The 13,715-nt window shown below is 25.2% G+C and overlaps 1 protein-coding gene across 1 annotated transcript in view; it reads left to right on the top strand.

Annotated features, from left to right (window-relative positions):
- The window catches only part of LOC136071858 (mediator of RNA polymerase II transcription subunit 24-like), a 69,367-nt gene that overhangs the window by 17,722 nt on the left and 37,930 nt on the right, over nt 1–13,715 (top strand). The window contains exons 8-10 of the mRNA XM_065797378.1: nt 6,477–6,558; nt 9,104–9,166; nt 9,328–9,444. Coding sequence (XP_065653450.1) covers nt 6,477–6,558; nt 9,104–9,166; nt 9,328–9,444 — 262 coding nt within the window. The remainder of the gene's footprint in view (nt 1–6,476; nt 6,559–9,103; nt 9,167–9,327; nt 9,445–13,715) is intronic.

The following is a 13,715-nucleotide window of genomic DNA, read 5'->3' as shown; positions in this document are numbered from 1 at the left end:
TCACTTAATTTTTCTCTAATCTGGTCAGCATACTCAAGCAGGCCTCAGCAGGAAGTGAAAGCTAAAGCTCTTGCTTCCCGCCAAGGCCTTCCCATCTTTCTGCTCTCACCGACACTCCCCTAAGTTGGTTTATAGCAATTTATGGCTCTCGTAAAAGTATTTTTATAAGTATTTTTTCTCTCAAAAGTTAAAAATTATAATTGTAACTAAAATAAAAAATGCTGTCATTTTAAACTTTATTTTTAATAATTCTTAAAATACCTGCATTTTATTACAATAAGAAAATATAAAACTTTTTTTATAAGCAGTATAAACAATGGTCGTCTAAAAATTTTTTTCATACTGCAATAAATGACACTAGTTATGTATATATTCTTGTAATATTAATGTAACAAACATATGCTTGACATGGCGCAACATATTTACCAACGCTTGGTGTAGGTAAGGCGATTTGCAAATTATTTGAATTCTTTTATTTGGAATTAGCATGATTTTATTAACGTGTCCAAACAAGAGCTTGAGATGTTATAATTTTTTTTGCTTCAGGTTTTTTTAATATTTTAAGAAACTTTTCTTTTTTTATATAATTTTCAAAACCTTTTTACTATCCCTAATAGTGAATCTAAAAAACATCATTTTGGAGTCTTTAGATCACTTTCGCTCAATGGTGTTAACATAAACTTAGTTAAAAATTTTTGAAAAAGTGCCTTAACCCACTATAGATCTTAGTTCCAATTGGTTCTGACGTATATTAACTATATAGCTGTCAAAATACAATATTTCTATCAATTTTCATAAAAAATACTAGAACTGCAACCAAGAAAGAGATTATAGTTAAGAAAAATTGGCAATAAATGATCAGAATAGACCATATTATTAAACTATGATGTTCATTTCTCCTAAAAAATGTATTTATTTAAAATCTTATTCAAATTTGGGCAAGTGATTGTGATTTTAAGAAGATTTTTTAAAAAAAAAAAAGAATCTTTGGACTGGGTTTTTTTGCTACAAACATTTAAATTTTATGATACTGAAAAGTTTATTATTTTAATTTCTTTTATCTTTTCATAATTCACAGACCTGATCATTTAATGGAAATATGTCATAGTCAACAAAATATGCAGATACTATAATACTTTAAAATTGCCTTAACTACACCTAGGGTGCAATTTTTTGTTAAAAAAATAAACAGAAAAATGAATGTTTCTATATTTTTGCATATGCAAATGTTAGCATTTGCTTAAAATTTTTAAAAACACATGCATTACTTCAGCAATTTTTTTTTCAAATAATTATAGATATTTTTTTATTTATTATTAGAAACATATTTATAATTAGTTACTAAACTTTAAAATATATTTTAAAAACTTTAAAATAAAACTTGATTATTTCTTTCGATAGCGTTACTATTAAGTAAAACAACTTAACGCTATCAAAGAAAGTAATGTGTTAGCATGGTTTTTGCATGCATTAACAAAAGCATGCAATATTTTACTTAAAATAAATGCATTTGCAATTTCTTTAAAAAAAACCATGCTTAAACATTACAATTGCTTTTTTCTATAGGCAATTATAAATTCAATAAGCATCATTGATATATCTAATAACTTATTAACTAGAATAAAAATTATTTGAAAATAAAACTCTCTTTTATGACATATATCTCTTAAATTAGGCATTTGTCAATAAATAAAGATATGAGCGTCAACGTTCATTAAAAAAGAAATGATTTGTTGCGCCCTGGGCTTGTAACAAATATAAAACTGAAATTTTGTAATCAGCAATTTTTTTAATGAATAAAAAGCTTGCACAAAAACAAAAAGCTCTTCTCTGAAGCTGTTTAGAGGAGCAGCTCACATGGCTTGTCATGTTTGTTTTAGGAGAGTTTTTCGCAGCATTTTTTTTCACACATTGCTTGCATTTTAAAGTTTGTGAATCATTTATATTTTCTAATAAATTAATCTAAACCTCAGATTTTTTTTGTTTGTTTTAGTTGCACCCAAATGTCATTGTTGTTGCACATATTGTGGGATAATTATGTAAATCTTGAAAAAATACATTCAAAAAGATTATTATCAACATACCATTATTAAGTAAAACATGAGGAATATAGTTTTTCTATAAGAAATAAATGTAGACATGAAAGATGTTCTTGGAAATCATAACTTATTCAGTTAGTTAAACATGAAACAGTTACTAGCTCAAGTGTAGAAAATCCATTGTATAAAGGCGCAAAACTCCTGCATTTTTCCTATTATAAATTTTGATTAATCAATTAATTGATCAACTCAAACAATAAACGATTAAGCAAATTAAGTATGTAAAATTTACCAGAAATTGTTAAACAAATTTTATGTTTTAACATATTGTTGACAAAAAAAATCTCATAAAAAACTTATTTATAAAAAAAGAATTTATTTAAGAAGAAAATATTTACTAAATTTTATTAATTTTTTTTTATTTATTTCAAATGCCAATTTTAAATTTAAATTAAAAAAAATGTTTTTTGAGTATTTAAGTACAAACTTAAGTATTTAAAATATAAAATAAAAACAACTAAAAAATAATAGTTAAAGAAAAAAAAAAAATGAAACAGACTTTATCTTATTTTTTATAGGGTTTATTCTTAACAAGTTGATTGCCTAAAGTAGCTGGTAAGAGTGTGAGACAGTGTGAGATTAAATATTGAATTGTTCAATGTAGGTTCTATTCAAGTGAAAAAAGAAAAGATTGCTGAAACGGCTCTTAAGAAAGGGCTAGACATGGTATTTTTAAGAGACAGTTCTACATTGCTCTTGATAATGTTTTGAAAAATATTGGAGAAAATAAGTGGTTGATTGTATGCAGAGATATGGGCCTGTTGGTGCAGCCAATATGGTTTTGACAGAGTACATAAAAGAAAGAGGTTGTAATACATGGTATAATCAAATGTTCAATCAGATGAGCAGAACTTATTTAGTGAAGTCTTAGGTTTAGAGGATGAATAAAATGAAATTTTCAGAGCCCAAAGTGTTGAGCTGTTAAGAAAAATAGAAATGTTGTAGAAGAAACAGCCTAAAAACCTAGATAAATATTTTTTTCAAATTGAAGCAGAAAACAAAGTATATGGCTCATTTAAAAATATAGCTAAATAGAGATGTTGAAAGAAGGTTTATCTGCAGTGAATAAAGGTAAAAGGCCACTAGAGCTGATCACATGTAGTGAAGTGAAATATGCTATTTGTAAGAGATCTGCTATTTGTAAGAAATCTGCTATTTGTAAGAGTTAGGCACAGCTGCTTTTCCTTCTAGTTTATTAAATGAGATGTTGAAGGCTTCAGGAAATCTGAGTATTTAATTGCTGTCAAATCTTTACAATGCTGTTTTGCATGGTAAAATCCTAAATAATTGAAAAAAAAGCTGGGTGTTAAAGATTTATAAAAGTGCTGGATACCAAATAGAATGGAATTCATATCAAGAAATAAAGTTGTCTGACCAGGTAATAAAGGTTAGATCGAGTTATTATAAATTAGTCATATTTAAAAAAATATATATATATGTATTGATCCTCATGTATTGAATGTGAAACAGTAAAAAAAAAAGAAAAACAAGTTAGGTGGTGTACTACCAGGGAGGTGATAGAGATCAAACTCAGAGCTTCTCACTTACAAGATGAGTGATCTACTACTACTTTACTACTGCATGAATACTGAATTATGAATATTGTTTAGATAATGAATGTTCAGATGATATAAAGATGAATGTATATTCCTAAAATGGCATTATAAGAAATGTCCAACCAGAATCAAATCATTATAAGAAATGTCCAACCAGAATCAAATCATTATAAGAAATGTCCAACCAGAAGCAAATCATTATAAGAAATGTCCAACCAGAAGCAAATCATTATAAGAAATGTCCAACCAGAAGCAAATCATTATAAGAAATGTCCAACCAGAAGCAAATCATTATAAGAAATGTCCAACCAGAAGCAAATCATTATAAGAAATGTCCAACCAGAAGCAAATCATTATAAGAAATGTCCAACCAGAAGCAAATCATTAAAATTATGATGAAAGTTTTATAAAAAAAAACACCCCAAAAATATACTAAATTACAAAAATAAACCATGAATATTAGAAATGATTTGAATTACCCAAGTTAAAACTTAATAAGAGTTAACAATTTGAAACAGTTTAATAAAAATTTAGTGTTTTGGTTTAATATTTACCCAGCTGTCAACTCTTTGATTGGTCACAAAGATTGTCTTTGTGGTTGTATTGTCTCAATACTTACATATCATACCTTGAAGGCCAATAATATAAACTTTATTTTTATTTGCGACATAATCTGAGGCTCTTATTCATAAATAGGCATTACAGGCAAAAAAGTTTTCCTATTCTGAATTCCATTCCTTTTGTAATTTTTTTTGTGAATAGTTTTTGGGCTGATTTATTTTGTCTCTCCGCTGGCAGTTGTGTCTCCTACATTATCTACTACTTTAAGACAAGCGTAGACAACGAAGCTTTTTTCTGTTGGTTTCAAGTCATTGTTTATTTATGGTTTTCTTACTATTAATAGCAAGATCTTTTAGTCTTTAGATAATAAATTTTTAATATATATTATCTTGACAGCAGAATACATGTTTCAGCTGGTTCTTTTTGACTAGGTGCATATAATAGATACAATATGCATTATAAATGTAGTTGAGCCTGCTTTGTTACCACGTTTGAACATCATTGTCCCATCATTGCAAGTTTGCATCCTTTTTTCTACAAGTACTACCATGGTTCCTGCTTAATCAAGGTATTCCATCAATTAAAACTTAATATTGCATAACTTGTTATTCAGCAAAGTCACATTATTGTATAACTTACTTTATGCTTACTTGTCTTGTTTTTTATAATTGCACATCAATGTTATGATATTTTTTGATGTCTTTTTGTTTTCATGATACAATTTTTAGTACTTTAAGTCTTGTCTTAAATGTTGTTTTCTTATATCTTGTTCTTTAATTTTATTTACTTTCTAGTAACTCCCAACTTAAATAGTGCTTGCTTTCATAACTTAAAAGTGCTTGCTTTCCCAACTTAAATAGTGCTATCAGCCTTGTTTAAATTTTTTTTTCTGAAAAGATCATAAGTAAACAATTCTTCAGCTATCAAACATAAACTTTGTATTAAATGATATATAATTTTTGAAGTGAAATACAATTTTACATGTTTTAAACTGTTCCTAATATACTAAAATTCTACAAATCTTCAAAATACAAAAATATGTTTTTTATTACATAATTATTACCTTTTTTTTTTTTTACTTTACAAAAAAATTATTTGAGTTATTTTTGTAATTTAAATAAAATTTTTAATTTTTAAAATCAGGTTTAAAAATGAAAACTATAAAAAAGAAAGCATATTTTTGTATTGTGTAGTTTGTTTCATGTAAAACCATAGGAAAAGTTTCAGAACCTATCCTTATAGGCATCTAATGATATACTTCTTTTTGTATGAGGCATTAAAAAGCACTTAGCCAATTGTTTTTGGAATTTTTAACTTTAAGCATAGTTTTGCGTAAAGTCTTATCATTGTTAAATATTACATAAGTTAAAGTTTTGTTACACAATAATTTAAAAGATAAATGGCATTAAAATAAAAAACCAAGAATGAGGTTGACACAGTATATTGATGTCTCTGATGTCCATAAGAAGTTGGGCACTAAATAATGGAGAGAAAATTTTTACACTAAAGTTTTACCACATTTTTTTTAGTTTAAACAATAAAATATAACCAAACTTTTGTAACCAAAATAATCAATTGTTTACCAAAGTTTTGATGAATGTGTCTACCAAAAATCATTAAAAGTCTTTATTAATTATTATTGTTCTTAATATTATGATTCTATATATGATCATTAAACTAATTTACTAAATATAAAAATGTAATAAAGCTTATTTTTTAAATTTTATGTAGATTACTAAAACAGAGCAAAGTTTAATTTTAAACAACAATGTAGTAACATCTAGCGATGCCCACCTAGTAACACCTAGCAATGCCTACCTAGTAACTCCTAGTAATGCCTACCTAGTAACACCAACCTAGTGACACCTAGAAATGCTTACCTAGTAACACATAGCTGCATCTAGATTAAATTAGGTAAAAATAATAAATAAAATATCTTAAAAACTATATGAATGTAATTAATATGTTATACGAATGTAGTAATTTTAATGAAATAATGAAAATTTCTTTAATTTCTTTTATTGTATCATTGTGTCAAAAGAAGTTTTCTTAATTTTTACACTGTTATAAAAAATTTTGAAAAATGTGTAAAAAATTTTTATCCAAATGTTTATAAAAAAAAAACAAAGTTCTTATTTAAATTATTTATTGAAACATTTTATTCAAGGTTTCATGTAATTTATAAACATAATATAAAATGATTGTTTATTTGTTTATGTTGTTTATTTAGTTTTAATTATTATTATTTGTAAATTTAAAGGTATCTTAATCCTCCTTTACTAATCTCAACAAAGCCTCAACAAATCCCTTACAAAGCTTCACAACTTTTTTTACAATTTCAGGTGAGAATTTTATAATAGTTACTATGATTTTATATATATGTATATATTTAAAGAAATACCCTGTAAAATCACATCTTAATTGTTTGTTTTTTTATTAAAAAATTGAAAAAAATTAAAAAATTGAAAAAAAGTTTCCAAAATTACCATACTGCCATTGTACCCCAATTGGAAAATTAACACTATGGCATAAATCAACAGGTCTTGATATTAGAAGCGTAATTAAAAGAAAATAATAAACTATTCTTAGAGCACAATATGTGGATCACAATGTGGGAATCTCAAAAACAAAAAAAATTAGTGGCGTCACAGGTTATTCCCTTTGAGCCTTGGTCCTATAGCTTCAATCAGATTGAATCCAATTTCAATTTAAACCAATTTTGAGATCATTGTTCAGAACATTCAATAGTTATTGGTGAATAATATTTGTTATATATTTTTTTGATAAGAAGTATAATTTTTATTTTGCTATTATCATTGAATATATTTTGCTTTTGGGAAACCAAATAGCTTCTTTCTAGGTTTTTTTTCCAGATCTTTTAATAATCTGTGTGCAGTGCTATTTTTTGTTTGCCTTTCAATAATTAGTAAAACAATTATTAATACAACATTTTTTATTAATTACCTGTCTCAGGAATTTTTTTAAATTTTAACTAAATGTACATAAACCACATTAACATCCTTCTGCAAACTTTTCTGAACTAAAAAACATTGTGTTTTTATTATAGTTTGCATGAGTGGTAGGTCTAGATTTTATTATAGTTTGCATGAGTGGTAGGTCTAGATTTTATTATAGTTTGCATGAGTGTTAGGTCTAGATTTTAGGTAGCTATGTGCACAACAGACATTTTTTCAAACTTTCGGACATAAAGGCCTAATTAGAATTGATAAGACTTTCAAAATTGTTTTAATTACCATGCTACAATATCCAAATGATTTAACAGTCCTAAAATTTGCAAATTATTATCATTTGCAAATTATAGGATATTATAATTTCTATATAATATTTATTTTTAGAAAATATTTTTTAAAAAAAAGATCTTGGATTTTTAAATGCATAACTTATAGTAATAGACAAAAACCATGCTAATTTATGCTAATTTATGCTAATTTAAATTTGGAAAATAAAAAACCACAAAGCTTTTGCTCATACAAAATTTCCGACTCCATTTAAGGGAAAATAAGGTTTTGAAAAACTATTTGTGTCATTTTAATTTAAACTAAAAATTATATAAAATTTTAAATATTGAAAATAAGAACCTGGACAAATAAGGCTAATTCATAAAGAAACAAGTTCAGTATGCTGCTAACGTGAATATTAAGAAGTTTGAACTTTGCACCCTCTGCCTGCATAGCGAGTGGTTTCCCACTGCATTTATTCTGAATCTCTCATGCATCTAACTGCTAAATCTCTCATGCATGTTTCAAATACTTTTAATTTTTGCAAGATTTAAGCAAGCTTTTATTTTCCAATACATATGGCTGTTCGTACCTTGCAGCTAAAGTTATTTATTATTTTCTGATCATTTTTCACAATATTTTTTTATTGCTGAAAATCGACTTTCAAAAACAAGAGCACCGTCATTTCATTCCTTTCAAAGTAAACTCAATACAAAGAAAAAGTTCAAAATTCAAAAGTCTATTACAAAAGTTATTTTAGTAATCCGGTAATCAAAGCAGCTCATATGTTTATCAAAATGCAGCTGATTCTGAAAAAGACTTGACAATAACTGTTTATCAAAATGCAGCTGATTCTGAAAAAGACTTGATAATAACTGTTAATCAAAATTCAGCTGATTCTGAAAAACTTTTTGAAAAATTTAAGATATGAAAAGATCTTAAATTTTTCAAAAAGTTTTTCTTTATTTTACTGGATTAAGCAGAATTTTGAACTGCAGTTTGTAAGTCAAATTTTTTTTCCTATTTAATTGTTAGTACAAGTAAACCTGTATTAATGCAAGCAATACTGCTATGTATTAGTACTACAAGCAGTATTGCAATTTGTCAGTACTGCAAGCAATATTGCAATGTATTAGTACTACAAGCAGTATTGCAATTTGTTAGTACTGAAAGCAATATTGCAATGTATTAGTACTACAAGCAGTATTGCAATTTGTTAGTACTGCAAGCAATATTATTAATACTGCAAGAAATATTTAAATGTATGAATACTGCAAGCAATATTGCAATAATATATTTAACATAAGTAATTAAAATAGTTACCTTGTATTGCTAACTTTTGTACAAAAAAAAAGCCTGCCATAAAAGTTTTAAAAAATACAAAAAAATACAAAAAAAAACCCTGCCATAAAAGTTTTAAAAAATACAAAATGATCTAAAGATATAGACGAAAAAATGTTAAAAGCATTTAAAACTTCAAACATTAGTATAACTTTTTTATTGGCTCACCTTCTAAGTGGACTCACAGTGCTAATAACTTTTTTTTTTTTAAGAGAAAAAGTTTACAAATAATAAAATATATAATAATATTTTTTAATTGTTTAATAAAAACCTTTTGTATATTTTTATTATTAGATTCTATTTCTAGGTTTTAGAATATATGTCAAAATCTAGTAATCAGTTAGCCGATGTCATTTCTATATTTTATCAGGTTGTTATTTCATATTATTTAATATTTGTTCAGTTTAATAAACTATTATTTTGTAACAAATTTTTAATGAATGTTCAGAAAAATAGATTTGTTTAAACTAGAGGATTATTTCTGAAAAAAGAAATAATAAGTTTTATGTATTTATTTATTTTTATTTTTAGAATCCTTCTGCTTTATGTGAAAATTGCTATAACTTATTTGAATATGCTGTTCATAACATAATAACTTGTGTCAACAATCTTGAATTGCAAGCATTTACAGCTTTTTTGTTTATTAAAGTAAATATGTTATATATACTTATTAGTTAAATATATATGTTGTATAAATATGTTTTTGCTTTACTTTTAACTAATAAAATATTTTCAATTTTTATGACATATTTTCAATTGTTATGAGATAATTTCAATTGTTATGAAATATTTTTAATTGTAATAAGATGTTTTCACACATGTTAAACAGTCTAACCATTGGAATTTTTTAACTCTTGGATCTCGTTCCTTTATACGAAATATGCATGGTTTTGCAGCATATGAAACCCATGTGGAAATTATTATTATGTGCCATGCGGGTTTCATGTGGGTAATATGTTATATATACTTATTATTAGATATATTGTATAAATATGTTGAATATATATGTTGAATAAACATGTTGGGGTTTTTCACTTATATCTAACATGGGGTATAGGTGAAAAATACCACATGGGTTATAGATGGTAAATCCCACATAGGTGTAAAGTTATAGATATTAAATTCACATATGTTTAAAATAAAAGTGTGGATACTTGGTATTTAATGGTATTTTGGTGGATAATGGCATTTAAAAAATTATAAGTTAAATAAGTTGCGAATAACCATTAAAGGGATCCCAAACTTCTGAAACATGTTGTGTTTATATTAAAAAAACGATAGAAAAAAAGTTTAGGCTAAATTTTTTGAAATAAAAACAAAAGAATAAATGCATACCAAGAAAAACTAACTTTTTTTTTATCAAAGCTCGCCTTCTCTGTTTTGTTGTAGGCCGAATAGTCTTCATAATATACGCTGCAATCTACAGACTTTTTTTTGTTTATTTACAAAATCAATTTTTTAAACAAACAAAAAAATCAATGACGTCATGTACTAAAACTCATAGTAATAAAACACGCTTGAATAAATTATCAAATCTGAAGATTGCAGCATATATTATGAAGACTATACGGCCTATAACAAAACAGAGAAAGGGAGCTTCAACTAAAACAAAAAAATTAGTTTTTCTTAGTATGCATTTATACTTTTGTTTTAATGAAAAAAAATTTAGCCCAAATGTTTTTTTTTAACATTCTCTTTAATATGAAAACAACATGTCTCAGGGGTTTGGGATCCCTTTATAGCTTTCAGATAGACGTATTTATTGCTATTATTTATAAACATTATTTGCTACTTGATCCTATTTTGGATTAAGTTTATATGGCATTTAAGGTCAAAAACCTATGTAGTATTTTCCTCTTATGGTCCAGGTGGAATTTAAATTTAATTAAAAAATGTGTAGCAAAATAAATTTATTTTAAAAGAATTATTAGTACATTTTAAAGAATTAGTTAATACATTACAGATAAATAATAAAAACATTTGCTCTTTTACTATTTACACATTGCCTTTTGTTTCTTGAGTTTATTTATTAAATTGCCTTGATTCGTTCATTACCAAGGCTTTCAGTATCTTTTAGCATTCTTCAAACATTTTGTCAAATTAACAAAGTAAATGTTAATGAATACAATTCTACATAATAACCTTAATTAACCCTATGAAAGTAAATTGTTTTATTTTTGTTTATAATAGATCAAAATAACTTAGATCTAATCTTAATGACTTCAACTTGAAGTTTATTTTATGCTTAGTTTTTAATAAACAAAACCTAAATTGAGAATTCTAAGTTGTGAATTATTAAAACACATTAGTTCGACTTTTATAATTATAAAAAAGAAATAATGATAAAAAATTGTGATGTTATAAGAGTATATAGAGTATATTGTTAGAATATAATATCACCAAGTTTCATCCTCAGTGCGGTATTTTTTCTCTTCTATTTTAATGATCTTAATGATAATCTTACATCTAGCGTGGTCTTATTTACTGACAACACAACTGTATACTCCAGTCTTGTAAAAAAAATCATCATCTTTTGATTGCTTAGAGGCAGATCTCAAGCATGATCTTTCTTTTGTAGCTGCTTGGAACTTGAAATGGCTGCTTTAATCCAAATAAAACTTAATTGTTTAGCACAATATTGCTTATAACAATTTTTGTTTCTTAAAATAAAATATTTTATTGATTGTTGTCACGGGACTTAAGAATCATTTTAAAATGAGAATGAGTACATTTTTAAGTATTGACAAGTACATTTATAATTTTATTAGTATTTTTATATTTAATTTAAGAACTTTAATAAAAAAATATGTTCATGAAGAAATATGAAATCTAGAAAACGGTTATAAAAATTAAACTTTTTTATTAATAAACTTTTGTGTCATGCTGATAAATTGACATCTATAAACTCAAACATGTTATGTATAGCAAACACTCAAATCAGCAATATTAATATTTCTATATTGATGAGTGGCAACATTTTTACTGAGTCTTCTACTTTACAGAAATTGCCTTTTAGTATTGACCTCTCATGAAAACCTCCTTTACATTCCTCTCATGGAAACCTATACAATCCTCTCAAAACCTATACAAACCTCCTATACTCCATTATCCATTGTAGAGTTAGCGTCTGCTAATGTGCATGCTTAGGTAAATGATCATTATAACAGTAATAAACTGAGTTTTGTTTAGATTAAAATTCACTTGTAGTTTTCCTCTTTTTAATGTGCTTTCATCTTCTTACTACTGATTTCATTCTCTACCTCTATAAATCCTAAAATTGTTAATTATTAAGTTTTCATTAAAACATGGTTGTTTTATGAAACATTCTCAGTTTAACAATTCTGAAACAGTGCATACATGTACATATTCAATTAGTAATTATTTTGGTATCACATTTTCGTTATAGTTTCATTGCAAAGCTCTTGTTAAATTCCAACTAATAAATACTACTGCTGCTACTTTTAGTTTATGATTTTGATTTTATTTTTAAAATTTGGTATTTCCATTTGAATCATATTTCTATCCATCCATTTTTCTACCATTTTTTATGGTTTTTTATGAAAGAATTTTAAAATAAAAATGCATGTACAAGAAGTAGCATAAAGATACTTATTGATGGAGAGAAATGGGTTTGCTAAAATAATTTTTTAATATAAATATTTTCACTTATAATGAGGTTAAAGCAGTAATCAAGGATCCAAAAGACCCATAAAATAGCTAATTTTCAGGGTTGTATCTATTTTAATAGATGATAAAATAGATAATTGTTGATGTTGTATCTATTATAATAGATTATAAAATAGATCATTTTTGATGTTGTATTATAATAGATTATAAAATAGATAAATTTTGGGGTTGTATCTATTATAATAGATTGTAAAAAAAGCCTTATGTGTTTACGTTTTTTTTTTAAATCAAATATGTTTTTAAGTTTATTGATAAATTCGTTTAGTTTAATGCTTTTTAAGTTGATGTTTTGTTAATTTTTTAAATGATGATAATTGTGATTGTGTTGTGATCATGATTGTGATTGTAATGTGATCATGATGATAATTGTGATTGTATTGTGATCATGATGATGATTGTGATTATGATGTGATCATGATGATTATTATGATAATCATAATCATGATGATTATTATGATAATCATAATCATGATGATTATTATGATAATCATAATCATGATGATTATGATAATCATAATCATGATGATTATTATGATAATCATAATCATGATGATTATTATGATAATCATAATCATGATGATTATTATGATAATCATAATCATGATGATTATTATGATAATCATAATCATGATGATTATTATGATAATCATAATCATGATGATTATTATGATAATCATAATCATGATGATTATTATGATAATCATAATCATGATGATTATTATGATAATCATAATCATGATGATTATTATGATAATCATAATCATGATGATTATTATGATAATCATAATCATGATGATTATTATGATAATCATAATCATGATGATTTTTATGATAATCATAATCATGATGATTATTATGATAATCATAATCATGATGATTATTATGATAATCATAATCATGATGATTATTATGATAATCATAATCATGATGATTATTATGATAATCATAATCATGATGATTATTATGATAATCATAATCATGATGATTATTATGATAATCATAATCATGATGATTATCATGATAATCATAATCATGATGATTATTATGATAATCATAATCATGATGATTATTATGATAATCATAATCATGATGATTATTATGATAATCATAATCATGATGATTATTATGATAATCATAATCATGATGATTATTATGATAATCATAATCATGATGATTATTATGATAATCATAATCATGATGATTTTTATGATAATCATAATCATGATGATTAT

The sequence above is a fragment of the Hydra vulgaris genome, chromosome 05 (genome assembly GCF_038396675.1).
Source record: "Hydra vulgaris chromosome 05, alternate assembly HydraT2T_AEP".
Classification (NCBI taxonomy): Eukaryota; Metazoa; Cnidaria; class Hydrozoa; order Anthoathecata; family Hydridae; genus Hydra; species Hydra vulgaris.
This window is presented reverse-complemented; position numbering and strand designations above follow the sequence as displayed.